General features: G+C 30.9%; 1 protein-coding gene and 1 long non-coding RNA gene across 15 annotated transcripts; one reads left to right on the forward strand and one right to left on the reverse strand.

Moving 5' to 3' along the window:
- The first annotated feature begins 718 nt into the window (after positions 1-718).
- Positions 719-1,972, forward strand: TIM13 (translocase of the inner mitochondrial membrane 13). Its single transcript, XM_020346391.3, has 2 exons — positions 719-910; positions 1,643-1,972. Exons 1-2 carry the CDS (start codon positions 797-799, stop codon positions 1,790-1,792), a joined length of 264 nt encoding a protein of 87 aa, XP_020201980.1. The 5' UTR covers positions 719-796; the 3' UTR covers positions 1,793-1,972.
- An 886-nt stretch (positions 1,973-2,858) lies between these two features.
- On the reverse strand, positions 2,859-16,958 carry LOC109787816 (uncharacterized). 14 transcript variants are annotated; one of them, XR_014431350.1, is made up of 9 exons: positions 16,797-16,955; positions 15,205-15,272; positions 14,733-15,102; positions 14,543-14,638; positions 12,813-14,451; positions 12,607-12,713; positions 12,044-12,412; positions 9,708-9,855; positions 7,058-7,295 (listed from the first exon to the last, which is right to left on the reverse strand). It is a non-coding gene; the product is annotated as an uncharacterized LOC109787816 (long non-coding RNA). The 14 variants fall into 14 exon arrangements; XR_014431341.1 differs by adding an exon at positions 2,859-4,062 and having other exon boundaries at positions 7,216-7,295; positions 14,733-16,957; XR_014431349.1 differs by having other exon boundaries at positions 14,733-14,973; positions 15,205-16,957.
- Positions 16,959-18,515: the final 1,557 nt, after the last annotated feature.

The raw sequence follows: 18,515 nt of genomic DNA on the forward strand, positions 1-18,515 counted from the left end.
ATTCATTTATTGTATAAGAATAAAATTTGTGTTTAATATATAGAAATTATTTATTTTAAAATATTAATATTTAATTTATAAAAAATTCTGATAAATAAAATTTAAATTAGATAAAAATTAACAAATTGATATAAATTCTTTTGTTAAAATTTTTTCTAAATTGACTCACACAATATAACAATTCATGCTTCATATTAGAGATTGATTTATATTCATTATGTAAGATATTTACACGAATATTTTGATAAATATTAACTTTATTTTTATATAACATAATAATAAAGTAATTATATTATTTGTATTATATTGTTAAATAAGATGGTGTAATAAGTAATCAATTTTCTAAGTAAATTTACAATTGCATTATATATAATATGATACACAAAAAAAATGTTTTATCAATCATCCCAAACTAGCTTACTTTTATCTCTATATCTAAATTGAATTAATATTTATGTTAAATAAACGATGATTAAAATATTGTTATATTATAATTTAAATAATAAAAAATTAGAATTTAAATTGTACAAAAATAAATGTTTATTTTACCAAATGGAAAAAGTGAAACAAATAATTTTGGTTTTGTTCAAAACTGTGATTATTTAGAGACGTAGAATGGAGGATGTTATGTGGGAATGGGTTGGACTATTGTCGGTAATCCAAGCCCAACAAAATCAGTGAATTAGGGTTTTAGGGAAAGGCCTTATTTACCAAAATCGACGCTTTTATACCTTTTATCTGTTAGGCAGCAAACACAAGAGTGCGGTTCTTAGCTACACTTTAGATTCGGGAAGCAATGGATTCGTTCTCAAATCCATCGAGTGGGTCGTCTCATCAATTATCTGCGCAGGATCTCAAAAACCAGTTGAAGAATCAACTTGCCTTGGAGTATGCTCAACAATTGCTTGAGGTACTGTATCTATTTCCCCCTTTTAACTGCTCTCGTGGGTTTCATTGCACGATTCTCAATCAAATTATGTTGTCGGAGAAAGGAGTAAACTGTAATGGGATGTGTAAATAGGTGGCTTAGGCCATGAAGGGCACAGTCTTCAGTTCTAGCATGCATTTTGATTTGTTGAGTGTTTCCCCATCTATAGAATATTTATTTCTCAACTTCGATCCCATGTTTTAGTATTGGTAACTAGTTCTATTAGAAAGAAAGTAACAGAGCCACTTTAAATTAAAACATAACCAAATTATAGGTTTCATCAGTTCAATTTGGTTCATGCTAAAAGTTCAGCCCGAATAAATTTTTTAACCTTAACAAAGATGAAAACCAACTAGGGAATTTGTTACGAGCAAATTGTCTAAAGATATACAAAAGATGGGGTATACTTACCTCAACCTCGGTGATTTTTTTTTTCCGGTTTCTCTTTGCCCGATGAAATGGTAAAAGCTTACATCTTGCTATTATTAATGCTGATATATTGAAAATCTCGTGAAGCAATTGATTTGTTCTATCTTTTATTAACGTTTTTCCCCAGCCAGTTGTAATTTGTAGATTGTTGAAAAATACGAATTATCTTCTGGGTTGTTGCAATCCCCGGAGATTCCCATTTATTTTGCAGAAATGAGTACTGATTTTGTTTGTTCAGTGCCTTATCTGTTAAAATTCACCTTAGGAGTTTCATTTATTTTGCAGACAGTGGGAAGAAAGTGTTTTGAGAAGTGTGTCACAAAACCAGGTTCAAGCCTCAGTGGGAGTGAAAGCAGTTGCATCTCTAGGTGCGTAGATCGATATATTGAAGCCACAGGCATAATTGGCAAAGCGTTAATTAGTGGTCCACAATGAAATGGATAACCTCCTCAGGAAATCCACTAGTTGCTCAACATTTTCAGAACCAATTTATAGACGTTGGAGATTGTGTTCTCCCGGTTATTTTCTTGTCCTTTTATTAATAGACAATTTATGCATTTTTATTTTATTATACAACTAGTATATGCCCTGTGAGATTCACGTTTTTATTCTCAACGCTCTGTTTTATTCTCAGGGCTGTTTTCTTAATTGAATTTATGTTCCGATAAGAAGTCTGGGGCGGGTGAGGAATGACTGTTTAGATTCTTATTTGTCTTCTGAATTATATTTAATCTTTTATAGAAGTATTATTTTCACTCATTAAGAAAGATAGTTTAATATTACTATACGTTGATAGGGGTGTAAGCGGGTATAGTAATCTACTAATCCGAATTGACCTAAATCAATTCAATGAATTCGAATTAAATTTTTTTAGTATTTAGGTCGGATTCAACCCAATCCGGGTTTTGGGATTTAGGGTTTGTGGTTTGGGTGTTGGGGTTGGGGGTTTAGAGTTTGGGGTTTGAGATAGTTAGAAACATGAGGACTTAGATTCAATTCTCATTATAATCATCTTTGTAATCTTTCTTATCTTTACTAAAAACAAAAATTAAAACTTATGTGAAAATATTTATTTATTATAAATCTTAACTATAACATAATCTACTTATTTTAATATATATATATATATATATATGAATTTTCATTACATGAAATACACAATTATATTTTGTATTTCATAAATATTAGTTAGTTTTACACATTTTAAATTTAAGCTTGTTTTCATGTGATTTTATTTATAAATTTTAAAACTTATTGTCAATTAATATTGTAACCTTTTAACGATAATTAAAAAAATGTGTCATTGTTCGGATGGATGTAACGAGAAAATATAAAGGACAAGTAGAAAAAAAAAATGTCAAGTTATTTATTTATTATAACTTTTACAAGTTTAGCTCACATGGCCACATAAAATCATTATCGGATTAGATTAAAAGGACTCATAATAATTTATAGTGAAAATTTAAAGTAAAATCTTATATTTTGTTGGATTGGTTTAGGTTACATTGATTGCCAAATTAGCTCGAGTCATGAGATATTATGCAGAGGATCTATAGTTTTAAAAATTGGAATGGTGATCTACTCAATCAAGATATTGGATAGTGGGTCATTAATCAAATCAATGAATCACATAAATTAATATATAATTGAAATAAAAAAGAATTAAAAATACACTATAAAGATTATTTATGTCAATATACAAGTAATAAAGTTGGTTCAATTGTAGCATCGATTTTAAATACACAAGTTTACTAGTGTTTGAGTCCTATAAACACAAATTTTTTACTATTTTTCTAAAATCCACGTGTGGGCGGGATTGATGGCTCAAAAGGCAATTGCTGACATTACATTAGAAAGATGCACATGTAGTAGCACGCATTGCATCAAAAGATACAACAAGCACATGAAGTTCATTGGTTAATTGAAAAACCAACTAGATCATACTTGTTCATGTTGGGTTAATGACATTTCTGATCGGATATGATAATTGAATTGGTCCACCGATTCTTTGTTTAATTTATTAATCTGGCTGATTCAAGTTAGTTTTTAAAACACTAATTGGGCCAAAATCACTAGATTCAACTCAAACTTCTAAAATAAGACCTAAAATCAATGAAAGTTTTGGCAAAAAAAAATCGTCCGAACCCGCACCTAACGAATTACAAATGTATACATTCAACATTTACTAATGTAATTCAAAAGTTAGGCTTCAGAATCTTACCCACTTACTATATAGCATAGAACACCGAAAGGCATTAATAAAACTCAATTTCTGATTCATTAATGGTCTAACACCAAGACTCATAGACAGTTGCTCACAAAAAAAAATTATTCAGATTTCAAAATCATTTTCTTAGTTCTAGTCAACATCGAATAAACTAACAAAGCTTCTCATTTTCTTTCACTTTGACATCTCTTTCATTTATATGAGGAAAGTTGAAAATAACAATGTCTTTTTCCTATCCCTCCTTAGAGACAACATGAATGACAAGGAAATCTGAAGAAGGAAAAAGGGGTATCAACAACACATGCCATTCCATGTGGACGTTACCCCATTGCAACAACACATACATGTAGAAATTGAAGGATAATCCGTGCTTAAGAACCCCTTCCTCATGGACGCAATGTAGAAGTATGTTGTCAAAAACATTGGTGTAATCTTGGAGATTGACCCAATTGCTAGAAACATGACACTGTGACTCCATCTTTGTATATAAAATTTTGAATAATGGAAGTTAATATAGAGAATAAAATAAAATCAAGTTTTCCTATTTCGAATATTTTCAGTACAACAAATATATATACACACACTCACACATGAATAAAGGATAAATATTCAAAAAATATGAAAAGATATTACTTACAATTATTTGAATAATTTGATCAAAATATCTTAACTAATTACATCAACACACCCTTGCAAGATAGTGGTGGAAGAGGCAACACCAATCTTGGAAATTAACCATTTTTGTCGATAAAGCAAAGGAGTTTGGTGAGCAGGTTTGCAAGTTGATGGCTAGAAGGAACATGAAACATTGTGAGTTCCTTCTTGGTAATTAAGTCACATACAAAGTGATAATCAATGGAAATATGCTTCATAAGTGAGTGGAACACTGGGTTGGCACAAAGATATGTGGCTCCAATGTTGTTAGAAAAAATGAGTGAGTCACCAACAATAGGAAGTTGAAGTTCCTTGAATAACTCCTTGATCTAGAAAATTTCAGTTGTAGTTGATCCAATAGTTCCATATTCTGCCTTCGTGAATGATTTGGAAACTATTTTTTGCTTTTTACAAGACTAAGAGATAGCATTGAGACCAAGGTAGATGATGTAAGTTGTAGTTGATTTCATGTCAGATGAGTATTCACCCCAATTTGAGTCACAAAATGCTCGTAAATGAAGGTCAAAAGAATGTTTAAGGTGAAAACCATAATCCAAAGTGCCTTTGAAGTAATGTAGGAGGCATTTGATAGCCTGCATGTGAAGTACCTTTGAAGCGTGCATATATTGTGAGTTAAAAGACAAAATATGCAACATCGGGTCGAGTCAAAGAGAGGTATAAAAGTGAGCTAATGAGGTGACAATACTCTTGTGTTTCACATGAAGGTGTGTCACCACAAATAGCAAGATCACTTGAGGTAGACATAGGTGTTGAGATTGGTTTAACATTTTGCATATTGGATTTTTGTATAATGTCACGAATGTAGTGTTGTGTGAAGAAGAGGTTGTCCATGGTGGGAACCATCTCAATGCTAAGAAAATGACTAGGTGAGCCAAGGTCTTTTAGAGAGAACTTGTCTATAAGAGAGCACTTGAAATAAGAGAGAAATTGCAAATCTTTACCTATAAGTAAGAGATCATCAACATAGACAAGGAATTTGATATAGGATAGTGTAATCATTGGAAATGGAGAGATGACATATGTCATTGGTCACATGGTGAGATGCTCTAGAGTTTAAAAGCCAAAAGGTGTCAGGATAGGCCTCATGTTGACTAAGATTGGCTTGTTGGCAAGAATGATCAACTGGAAAACCATGTAGTCGATAACATGTGCTTGGTAGTATGACCTTTGCGATCACAATATTGATAGATAAAAATTGGGTGTTTAGAGCCTCGACCTTTGAGAGTGATTTGTGTAATTGGCACTAGCAAAAAAAGATTATTGTTGACGTTCATCACGCTACATGTAAATTTAAAAATCTACTAATTTGTCAAAAAGTTCATCAAACAATAAAGTAGTGTCTCTACTGCAAATTGAGGTTGTGAATTGGCAAAACAATGGTCCAAGACCATTGAGAGCATTAATGACAAGATCAAGGTCATCAACAAGATGATTGATAAGAGAAAGTTCATCCACTATTAGTCGAATTGAACGTAAATAGTCATTGACACTAGAGGTGCCTTTGGTGATAGATGAAAAACACTCTTTTAAAGACATTGCATGAGGGTGAGACCTATTCGCATAATGTTTGTTTAAACTCGTCCATGCAACAGTAAAAGAAGTCGTCGAGGTCATGACAAGTTGTGCATCAAGTCCATAAGAGAAAGTTCATCCACTATTAGTCGAATTGAACATAAATAGTCATTGACACTAGAAGTGCCTTTGGTGATAGATGAAAAACACTCTTTTAAAGACATTGCATGAGGGTGAGACCTATTCGCATAATGTTTGTTCAAACTCGTCCATGCAACAGTAAAAGAAGTCGTCGAGGTCATGACAAGTTGTGCATCAAGTCCATAAGAACTAAGAAACGTAAGGAACACATAGCGATCATGACATTTCTAATGGGTGTAGGCAAGATTGCTAGTGATAACATCTCTTTCCCTAATAGTTGGAAAGGGATAAGGTGTGTCACCAATGACGTACCCATAATGATCATGGGCTTGTAAAAAATAGTTAATTGAGTATGTAGAGTGTGGTGGTTGTTAGAACTAAGTTTAATGGGAAAAATGTATGCAATGGTGAGTTCTACAAGAACAATGGTAGTTAGGGAAGCCATAGGTGGATCGAGAAGAAGCTGTAAAGCTATAGGCTAATCTAATACCATATAGAGAATAAAATAAAATCAAGTATTCTTATTTTGAATATTTTCACTACAAAAAATATATATAGACATGAATAAATGATAAATATCCAAAAGATTTGATAAGATTAATTACAATTATTTGAATAATTCGATCATAATATATTAACTAATTACACCAACATTTAGCTTGAAGGACCCGCCACTTGAACAAGCTCTCACTTGACTTAGCCGATTACTTAAATAGACAAATGCACATTGATTTTTTGCTTTCATTTGTGATTTGTTTCAGGTTTATATATTTTGAGACGAAATCATTTGAAATTGATGCTAAACACCCCTAATTTTATTAAGCGAATTTAGGTTGGGTTAATAGTCATTACTACAGGATGTATTATCTACATCGATTTTGCAAAGTAATCTACATCGGTTCTAAAATCAATGTAGAATAGGGCGACTTAGAAATACATACACTTTTACATCGGTTTCAAAATCGATGTAGATTTGTGCAAAATCTACATCGGTTTTGCTGACAACCGATGTAGATTGCATTTTTTTTTATAAAAAAAAAGTTTCATTTATTTTTTACATTCTTTCTGATTACCTGTAATAAACACACACACACACACACATACACACACACATATATATATATATAGTAGAAGAGCAAACCATATACTAATTCAATGTTATTTGAACCTATTATTTCATTTATCTAAGTAGGTAGAACATCCAAATATAAGTCATCTTATTTCATCAACTACATACATATAATTCATCTCATTTCTTCAACTAGATAAATAAACTAGATAAATATAATTCAGTTTAAGGTACCTTACTAAGAAGATATGACAAACTACATATGTGTTGACTAATGGCTGTCAACAAGAGAAGTATCACCCTCTGCACACTTCCTGCCAAATCAAAATCAAGTTTAAGATTTATGTGACTAGAATCTAGCCTTTCTAAGCATCTCATATTTCTGTCAGCATTAAGGATTTTTACTAAATGGCAGAAACTTAGATTAAGTCTGTACATACATGGGAAAGTAGATGCGGAAGTAATCATATTATATATATTTTAATTTTTCTAATAAATTTTAATATTTTAATTATATATATATTTTATATTATATAGATTAAATATATTTTTTAATGTTCTTCCAACAATACAGTTCTGAGTAATCATCCCATCACTCCATGTTCAGGCAACACTATTTATAGAAAGAAATAATTTTTAATTTTATCAACAATCATTATTTCCGTAAGAATAGAATATTCATAAGTATAAGTCCCTTTTCGTGCAGTAATATTAAGAATAAATCTACAATAATAATTATATAGTTTACGATTAGGTTTTTGAAATTAGAATTCGTTTAATAATAAAGAGATTGAGTAAGTTATATGAAATCGTAAGAAGTAAGTTTGACAATTAATTTTATTGTCATCAATACAAAAACAAGAAAAACAAAGGGTAACTTTTACTAATAACTATTATTATAAATAAATATAAAATAAGCAGTAAAAATAAATTGTTGAAAAGGATAAGCTAAAGTGCAATGCTTGCTTTAATATATTTTATTTGGTTCCATACTTCCATAAAGTCTGCATAGCCTTTTTATAGTCGATGAAAAAGAAAACTGTAAAGATAAATAGATGGGGTTTAATTATATCCATGCTCCTTATTAATTATCCTCGTGGAACTGATCATTTTGTAGCCTAAAAATATGTATGTGTATGGGTCAAGATGTAAAACAATACTTCATTTTATAAAATTAAAAAAAATATATTCTTATTAACCTTTTTACAAAGGTTTGGGTTTTTTTTAAGTATTGTGAGATTGAAGATTGCCTATGTTTCCAAATTGACAGATTCATAGCACAATTCAACGATATAAGTTTCTATCCACACTAACCATCTTGATTTAGCATACTAGACAAAATGTTCATTGACTTAGTTTCAAGTTACATAGAAGGATTAAAAAAAATTGTACTATCCTCTGTTAAACATTACAACCAACAAAAACAGAATCATATGCCAACACTACTGACACAAGGATTCTATGATAACAGACAAAATATAATTTTATGTTAGCATGCTTATTCAAAATTCACATCAGTTCCTTTTATGAATCAGGCACACAAGCTATAAGCCATCAGGGACATTTCTGAATTAAAATATATGAATCAAAATCAGGCACACAAGCTAACAGATATCAAAGATATTATTTCATAACTCTCTAGTACACTTGGTTTCAACATTTTGGGATCTGTTCACTGTAATATTTTATTAAAACTTGCATTATGGTTGATGGATATTTGCATTCTGTCAATTATAATTCACATTATCCTTTGTTTTTACTTTCTACTAGAAACAGTGAAAAATTAATGGAATAGTATTAGCAACTTCTTGCAATGACAATTATCTCAGTATTGGATCTGTTCTGAAAACTTCTTTTTTTTCTCTCTTTATCTGTAGTGTGGATGAAAGTTCAAGTAAAAGGAATTGATGAAACATGTTATCTAATTTTCTTTTATTTAATCCCTCTGGCTTCTAGGTCATGTTTAATTCCTCTTGTTAGTAGTTGATGTCTTTGATTATTGATTTCATTCCAGAACATGATTTTCACCTTGACTCAACTGGAACAGTTGGAGCATAATGCTAAGCTTTTTGATTCTGCAAAAATCATTTTCAAGTTAAAGATATGTTTCTGCAAAACGAAAAAACAAGCTCTCACCAATGTGAAAGATGTTGTCCACAACACTGAATTGGTTCTTGGAAATGCCATCATGGACATTTCTGAATTAAAATAAAGTCTTTCTCTACCAACTCTAAGTAATCTCTAGTGTATTTATATGCTATATGAATTGATTAAGACCATTTGGTGCTAGCCATTCTATATGTTACCAACCAACTTCTGATCACCACTTCTAGTTGCTGCAGTGGTGAAACCCAAATAGTGACATGATAAAAATATCAAAGAAGTCTCTCTATTACTGTTGGTGATCAACATATATCCTTGTCATCCCACTTATGCATATTAATATACCAGGTTGTAACAGTGAATCATAACGAATGGAGGAAAATTAATTATTCATTTGTGTGAGTATACTAGCTAGTATACTCGTCCTAGGTGGCATTCTTGCCGGAGCAGGATAACCCAAACACTAGCCTCAGTCCAGAAGGAAATTTCAATACATGAAAGACTTGGCATGCACAACCAAAAAGATTAAGCAAAATGTATCACAAGAAAAATCATATACAGAGATTAAACAAAATTAACGTGGTGAAAGAGAGGTATACGAAGACCAATATTGAGAATATTACCTTTTAAAAGTGCTACAGCAAGGACCTCAAGCAACAGTGAAACCAAAGCAAAACTTCGTGATATATTTGTCTTAAATATTGTAGCTGGGATGAACTTCGTGAACAGATTACTTCAGTAGCAGCTTCAATAAAAGCTTCCTATACAAACCTTCAAAAATAGAAAATAAGGTACCATTTTTGTAACTAAAAATAATAATAATAAATGTTCTCAAATTAAAGAAGCCCCATGAATGCAGTTTGCTGCCCAATCTTTGCATATATAGAGCTATTCCCTTGAAACAGCCTTGAGCTGTGTTGAAAAATTATGTAGAAAAGAGAAATTTGGAAGAGTTGGATAGGGAGAGACAATATATAAAAACATTTCAGGTTGACGAACAAGCAATTGTCTCAAGCTTATGCCTCAAATCTCAATTTATAGCAACTGCTGGAGGAATAACACAGGAATATTTAATCATCCTAACAAGAACAATTGCCTTCGGCTTATGCTTTCATATCTATGACGATAGAACAAAAATTGATACAAGTAATAAAACATTCATATTGAACACTGAAATCATACAAAATACAACAATATCATTGCTGTCCAAGTGATAGAAGTCTTCTACATTGAATATTCTCTGTCCACAAATTACAAATAACTTCACACTGCTTAATTACACAACCTACAATCAGATATATTCTTCTAATACATAACTACCAGCAATTATTTTCTACAAATAACTGCCATCATGCAGTTTCTAACAAAAAACTAACTACCAGCAGCTAGTTTCTACACAACTATAGTTCATATCATATGGACTGCTGGACGAATAATACTGGAATATTTGATCAACCTACTTAGCGACCAATCTCTTCCCATAATTCATGGCCCACATTATGGTCCTTAATTTTAGGGGTCAAAACTTTCTTAACCTCATTGACAAACAGGATTCAAAAGAGAAATCAAGAACATAACTTGATACAATTCAAGGTCAGAAGAGAAAATGCTAGAAAGTTTAGTAAAATGAAAAGAGAAGTTTGGAGAAAATGGAGATTCTCTGAGTTCTGATTCTGATTAATTGTTATTATGTTTTCTGTTAGCTAGATTTGCATATATATATATATATATATAAATAACTGAAGGTTAACAGAAATCTATTCATCTAATTGAGCTGACTTAACAGTTGTTAATCTAACTGAGTAATAGAATAGTAAGTACACTAAAACAACTCTATCCCATTTCAATATTTGGTGCAAATTAGCAACGTTAAATTTGTGGGCAGCTTCCTTTATTCTTCCTTTATTTTGCCTTTATCAGTTTACGCACTCTGTATGTTCTAGGGTAATAAATTAAATTTCTTAAACAAAATGAGTTCCATTAATTTTTGAGGTATCCCAAATATTGAATTTGAGTTGCAAACCCTTTCAATTATCTTTCTTGAAGAATGGCTTCCAAACAAGAGAATTGATTATTTGAATAAATCAAATCTGTTTTGTTTTTTAGTTTATTTTTCTCTTATGTATGCCCAAACTTTGCCAGGTTCCAAGGAAATTTACCAGTAAAGTTGAAGGGAAGATGAATTATGAAGATTTTGTTTATTTTATACTTGTTGAGGAAGATAAGTCATCTGATCCTAGTCTAGAATACTGGTATACTTACTAGTTCCTACCCTTCTTAAATACTGGAGATCTATTAGCAGCAATAGAAAGTAATACATCTTGACTGATATATGAGTATATGAAAGCTTGGAGCATAGATGGATGCAAGTTATTTTCTTAACTGTATAACTTAAACTGAAAATTTTCTAATAATAATAAAAACATGGAAAAACTTGATGTTGGTTTCTTTGGTTCTAAATATACCATCTTCCTGTCTTGTATTATAAGTTTCTTTAATAAGGCATCATGCTATTTTTGTGAAATAGGTACTTCATCAGTGGTTTAGTTCTTTTGTTACAATACTTCATTTTCTTAATGCTTTTCTTTCTTATTGTAATTGTTCAATTGATAATTTTATTAAATCACAATTCTGTGATTTATTGACCTATAGTTTAATATAAGCATGCTTAAAAAAAGTATTGCGGAGAGTACGTCAAGCAAACTCTGATGACAAAATCGGTCATGTAATATTCAGTACACAAAGCCAATTTAATGATATGAAAACAGTATTGTGGTGAGTAAACACAATACAACCAGGGAATTAACAACTCTACAACTTAAAAAAACTGAAGAAAAAAATTCTAAAACTAGGGAATCAAATTGCTTCTTACGTCTAACTACACTTTACAAGAGATAAAACAGTAACCAGAAACTAGAAGTAAAAGGCCGAAAAGAAAAACAGGGAACAGAGTAGTTACCAATTTACCATCAATCAAGGCCTTTGCACTTGTTAGCTCTTTCGCTAATAATTAATTTTTCTGGCACTCAAGAGGAGGCAGCAGAGGCATATGATGTTGCAGCCATAAAATTCCGAGGACTGAGTGCAGTTACAAACTTTGACATGAGCAGATATGACGTTAAGAGCATTCTTGAGAGCACCACTTTTCCAATTGGTGGTGCTGCCAAGCGTTTGGAGGACATGGAGCAAGTGGAACTGGGTGTGGATGGCCATAGAGATCAAGAAGATCATAGCATTATGAACTCTCACATCACTCAAGGAATCAGTAACAACTATGGAGGAGCATAGCAAATCTGCAGCCTTAGGATCTTTGGCTGGTATGCCTCTCCTAGAGGACATTTTACACATTTCAGACACTTATGTGCAACAACACTTGATTCTTAATTAGAATCAACAGCATGACTCTGCTATGGCTCAACATTTGGCAGATTTTAGCCCAATTGAAACAAATACAGAAAAAGAAACCCTAGTTTTTATTTGACTTAAACAAAATGTAATGCATCATTGAGTTTCTAGGGTTACCTCAACCACGTCAGCAGTGCTAACTAAGTAGATGCTGCAAATGCTGCCTTCGACGACAAACTTTAGCAAGACGACCACCACATTTCAGAGAGCTCCTCCGAGAGCGTCTATGAATTTGAAGCACCAACACGCATTTGTACACTCATGAGAAACGCAACAACAAAGAAGAAAAACCTAAGATAAACAACAAAACTAGATGAGTTTACCTAATGCTGTTCGTCAAAGAGGGCGAAGAGAAAAAGGATCGTTGTCAGTCGATGGTCAACAAGACTTCGTGTCAAAATGTTGAGAAGAGTGTGTGAAAGAAGACAACAGAAGAGGGCTCGAAACTTTGTCAACGGGTTTCGCTTTCCGTCGTTGCTCGCGGCGGGCTGGGTACGTTGCTGAGTGAAAGGGTATGCTTTCCCAGGGTGTTCGTGGGGCAGATATTTGGGTCTCACTTCTACATCGATCATAAGCAAACATGATGTAGAACAACTTCCTAATTTCATTTCTACATCGCTCAATAATAAAATTAATATAGAATTGTTCATATTTACATTATTTCTTGGCCTAACCGATGTAAATATGTTTATATTTTCTATTTATTTACAAGATTGTTACCACGTTTATAATTTACATCAGTTCTACTAGAATCAATATAAATATAGCGATGTTAAATAGTATTTTTCTAGTAATGAGTAAGCTTGATCCAATAGTGGGCTAAAACAAACTGAGGTAAAAAAAAAAATCAAATTCAATGTAGGCTTCCAAAATAAGTCTTAAGGCCAATAAAAGTTCAATTTTAAATAATTTCTTTACAAACTAACTCACATCAAGACATGATCAAATCGAGCTAAAATGACATTCTTTAATTTGTGCTCAATTTTTAAGATTTAAGCCTTAAATTTCATCAAGCAAGTTCAAGTTGGTCACAAACTCCATAACATTTGAAATTATAATAGTTAGGCCTAAAAGCCCAAATTCAATATGAGCTTTTAAAATAAGGCACAAGCCTAATTTGTACAAATTTTGTAGATTAAGTTCATATTAAAATGGTCCAATATGGGTATGATTGAACCATATTAAAAAAAACTCAAATTTAATCAATGCTCACAATTTAAAACTCAAACTTGCTTTAATTAAGCATGCACTAGTAGAAAAAACACTTAAGATTAATCATTTTTTAGTTTTAAGATTAGTTAAAGAATCGATCTTAAAAGAGTTGATTTTAAAAGTTGAACTTTTTAAGATCGACCGTCAACCGATCTTAAAAGTTTGCTTTTAAGATCGGTCACGCCAATAGTCGATCTTAAAAGCTAGACTTTTAAGATTGGTCATGCTAATAGCCGATCTTAGAAGCTAGACTTTTAAGATCAGTCATGCTAATAGCTGACCTTAAAAGTTAAACTTTTAAGATCGGTCATGCTAATAGCCGATCTTAAAAGCTGGACTTTTAAGATCGGTCATGGTAATAGTTGATCTTAAAAGTTTGATTTTTAAGATCGATTATTGTAATAGCCAATCTTAAAAATTGGACTTTTAAGATAGGCTATTACCATGACCGATTTTAAAAGTTACGAATTTTTTTTAAATGATTAGTTTATTTTGAGAAGATTCCTGAACAAAACTTACAAATTAATACTAGACAATTGATATATTTTCAATAGTCCACAATACATACAAAATACAAGAAAAATTTTTGGAAACATTATTCAATACAATAATGTATACACAATAAGTACATAATAAGTATTTCATAAAGAATAAGTCCTAACTAGTTAGTGTTTTAATGAAAAATGTAGTCCATTGCTCCCTAATGATGTTGATGTCTTCTGATGACAATGGTGATCGATCTATAAATATCTATAAAGAAAATTTAGAACAATTAGAAGTATTCATAAAACATGACAAAATGAAAATTTAAAATAAAAACTTTCAAAATTGTAAAACTTACTTCAGTCCACCCAGATACTATTTGTGAATTAACAATAGTATGCATTGCCTTCATTACATAGTATTTGCACTCATAGTTTCCTATTTGTTTATGAGACTGCAAAAACAATATAATAATTAATTTCAATAATAATGGTAATTCAAAACAAAATACCTTAGAAAAATATCATTATTAGAAAAAAATTACTTACTTTAACAAATAACCACTACACTTTTTTCTTCGACTTTGAACCCCTAAGTATATGATATCCTTCCATTGTCCTATAATAAAATGATATTATTATTATAGTTTAAAACAAAATGTAATGAAAATCAATAAATCAAAGTAGTTTTTTTAAACAACTTACTTATCTAATAACTGTTTGAAGTCTGCAGGGGGAGGTTTATACATTTAACAAAAGCATAAAGATCTATTCTCCATAGGACAGATAACTATAAGTTGCCAATGAGACATCAGACAGTTGAAAAATGTACACGTTTTGGAAACATGAGACAGTTTAGGTCAGAGTGTATGTGAACACATGCACACACCACACACAAAATGATGCAATTTTAAGCCATCTGGAAAAAAATATAGTACATAAAAAAGACCTCTAAGAAGAAATGTCAGTTGAAAAGAGAAAATTTTACACAGAATTAAAATGAAGTTCAACGTAACACTACCAAGATTGAGGAGCTAAGCGATCAGTTGAAATCAGTTCCTAAGCCAGGTAACTCAATTTCATATCTTCCTTTAAATGTTGCACCAGAAATAAGTCAGTTTGTAATGCAAGTAAGCATTTAAAATTTTAAACTTGAAGTGGGAGGAAGAAGCTAAAGAAATACAAGGATATTCTAGGTGCCACACATCAACATCCAGGTTTCCTATGTAATTTTGTAGATGACAACCAACAAAAAAAGTATTCATTTTAGCAATACATGGTTTATTAGCTTCTTCCCTGAATTTTTAGCCTGTAGCTACGTATAAGAGAAAAAATAGGCTCAAACATATTCTAGGTGTAACATTAGCCTAGGAGCCCAGAACAAGGCTTTTCCAAATTACGCTTTTCCAAATGATCAACTAGCTCAAATTACGCTTTTCCAACCTGCATTAAAACATGTTCAAGTAAGGAGATTTCAAGGGGATTGAATTGGTGAAACAAAATCCAAACCTTATCTGGAAAGTGACAGTTTTTTCATTCTGACCTTGAGAACAAGGCTGTTTCTGTACCAGGAGGCATTGGTAGGTTGAATTTTATACTTAATTAAAATTAATTATACAGGACTCTTTAGTATTAGCTGTGCCTTAATATGTGAGAAATCCATTTTTTTTCTTCTTATAAATGAGAATAGAGGATAAGTATTTTTTGAAGACCAATAAAGTTAACAAATAAATGAATTTTTTTAAAATAATTTTATAAAAACAATGTCTTTATTGGTCTTTGTTTAAAAGGAGATAACACGACAATCTTCTAAAATCTATTATTAAAATTTAAATGAAAAATGTAATTGATATTATATTAAAAAAACTAAAATATCACTCTTCCTACCAGAAAAAAGAAGTACACTCTTACATGATGAATTGATGATATTCAATGGACTCACTTTCTAATAATTTTTTTCGATTTACTGATTCCTTAAGTTGTACTTTGGGACACTTGACAGCGGATTAATGAGATTATTACAAAAATTACAGAAAACGGTAGAAAAATGTAGTTAATGCAAATACAATTGGCTATAATTCACAATCATGGTTTTTTACATCATATATATTATTGGTAATTAAACAGAAAACAATGGGTCTCAACTAGTTATCGACCTAACACTTCTCAGCACTTGATTCATAAATCGTACACACTCTAGCTTGACTAATAATTTACTCGTTGTTCAGTGATGCATGGTAGGTACCAATCTTGTGTAACAGGAACAATAATAAAACAAACCAATAATCTATTTCAATTAAAATTATTTGAATCAAGGAACAAAAACAACACATTCGCAAAATCACATTTTATAATAATTATTTGAATTTTGATGGCAGGGAACAACACAAATTTATAATAATTAATGGCGGAAAACAAAAAGAAACTTGCAAGCATAAACATTAGCATCATCACTCACATTTGCGAATTGGGAATCGACATTCGAGTAAAATTATTTGAATCAGGGAACAAAAACAACACAGTCGCAACATCACATTTTATAATAATTATTTGAATTTTGATGGCAGGAACAACACAGACTTATAATAATTAATGGCGGAAAACAAAAGAAACCTGCAAGGATAATCATTCACAGCATCACATTCGGCGGAGGAGAAAAATTGGGATTAGGGATTTCACTTTCTTCTCACTGTTTTCTTCTCACATTGCGTATCCGTGCTCCAAATGCCACACTCTCTCTCTTCTCTCCCTTCACATGTTGCTTCTTAAAAGATATTTAATAAGTTATTTTAATGCATGCATAAGTTATTTTAAAAATTGGGATTAGGGATTTTCATTCTAATGCACGCATAAGTTATTTTTAAAAAATTATAAACTACTTTTATTTTATTTTTTAATTTTAAACAAACTAATTCAAAACTTTTTTTAAAGAATATTTAATACACTTATATATAAATATATAATTTTTTTAACAAAATTCCTATAAATAAATCATCACCATACATCTATTTTTAAAAATGAACTTTTAAGATCGGTCATTAGAGAGGCGATCTTAAAAGTGACACAGTGACATTTTTGTAAATAAGGTTACAACTTTTAAGATCGGTCACATTTTAGCCGATCTTAAAAGTACTTTTAAGATGGGCTAAAATGTAACCAATCTTAAAAATATTTTTAAGATCGGCTAAAATGTGACCGATCTTAAAAGTTGTAACCTTATTTACAAAAATGTCATGGTGTCACTTTTAAGATCGGTTAAAATGTGACTGATCTTAAAAGTTGTAACCTTATTTACAAAAATGCCACTATGTCACTTTTAAGATCGGCTAAAATGTGATAGATCTTAAAAGTTGTAACCTTATTTACAAAAATACCACTGTGTCACTTTTAAGATCAGTTAAAATGTGACTGATCTTAAAAGTTGTAACCTTATTTACGAAAATGTCATTATGTCACTTTTAAGATCGGTTAAAATGTGACTGATCTTAAAAGTTGTAACCTTATTTACAAAAATGTCTCCGAATCACTTTTAAGATCGGTTCTCTAATAACCGATCTTAAAACTAATTTTTGTACTAGTGATGTTTTAGTCAAATGAGTATTTTTGTCCTATTTTATTATCTCTAGTGAAGATCAAATACAATGTAAAGAGAAAACTACATACACACATGTGGACAAAAATATTGAAAAGAATGTGACATATTCTAAAATCTTAAAATTAGAGCTAGATTTTTTTTTATTCTTTTCGTTTTCAAAAGTGAGTTAAAATAGTTATGAAATTTATTTAAAAATATTTCAACCCCTCATACAAACAAGTTTTATTTTCAATATTAAGTTTGAAAAAAAATTAAAAACTTTTAACTAACTTAAACAACACCTAAGAACCATTTGAGATGATTGTGAGTTTTCAATTTTTAATTAAAAATATAAATTAAAAAATGTTCCAATAAAATGACATAGTATTGAATTTTTACAAGATTTAAAATTAGGTTTCTCTTGGGTTTAAAAATAATATAAAAAAGGTTTAATGCTTTGTATTTTTATCAAAATTTATCTCTATTCTAACATGATGTTCACAATCTTTCTCTATGCTTCCTTGGTGATCGCCAAACTAGTGTTATTAGATCTAACATGATGTTCACAATCTTTCTCTATGCTTCCTTGGTGATCGCCAAACTAGTGTTATTAGATTAAACTCAGACCAACTAGTTCAACCAATTCACTTAGAAACTGGGCATTCAATCAATGTGAGTCATTATGGATCACAAATGTTTTTGAACAAGTGCAACCCAAACTAACTCGATGAGTTTAGTGAAATATTGGTAACCCAGGG

Source organism: Cajanus cajan, chromosome 2 (assembly GCF_000230855.2).
Source record: "Cajanus cajan strain Asha chromosome 2, NIPB_CcT2T_4, whole genome shotgun sequence".
Lineage (NCBI taxonomy): Eukaryota > Viridiplantae > Streptophyta > Magnoliopsida > Fabales > Fabaceae > Cajanus > Cajanus cajan.

Coding starts and splice junctions, on each gene's coding strand:
- TIM13 (XM_020346391.3), top strand. CDS start 797: ATGGATTCGTTCTCAAATCCATCGAGTGGGTCGTCTCATCAATTATCT. Junction 911..1,642: donor ATGCTCAACAATTGCTTGAG/GTACTGTATCTA, acceptor TTTATTTTGCAG/ACAGTGGGAAGAAAGTGTTT.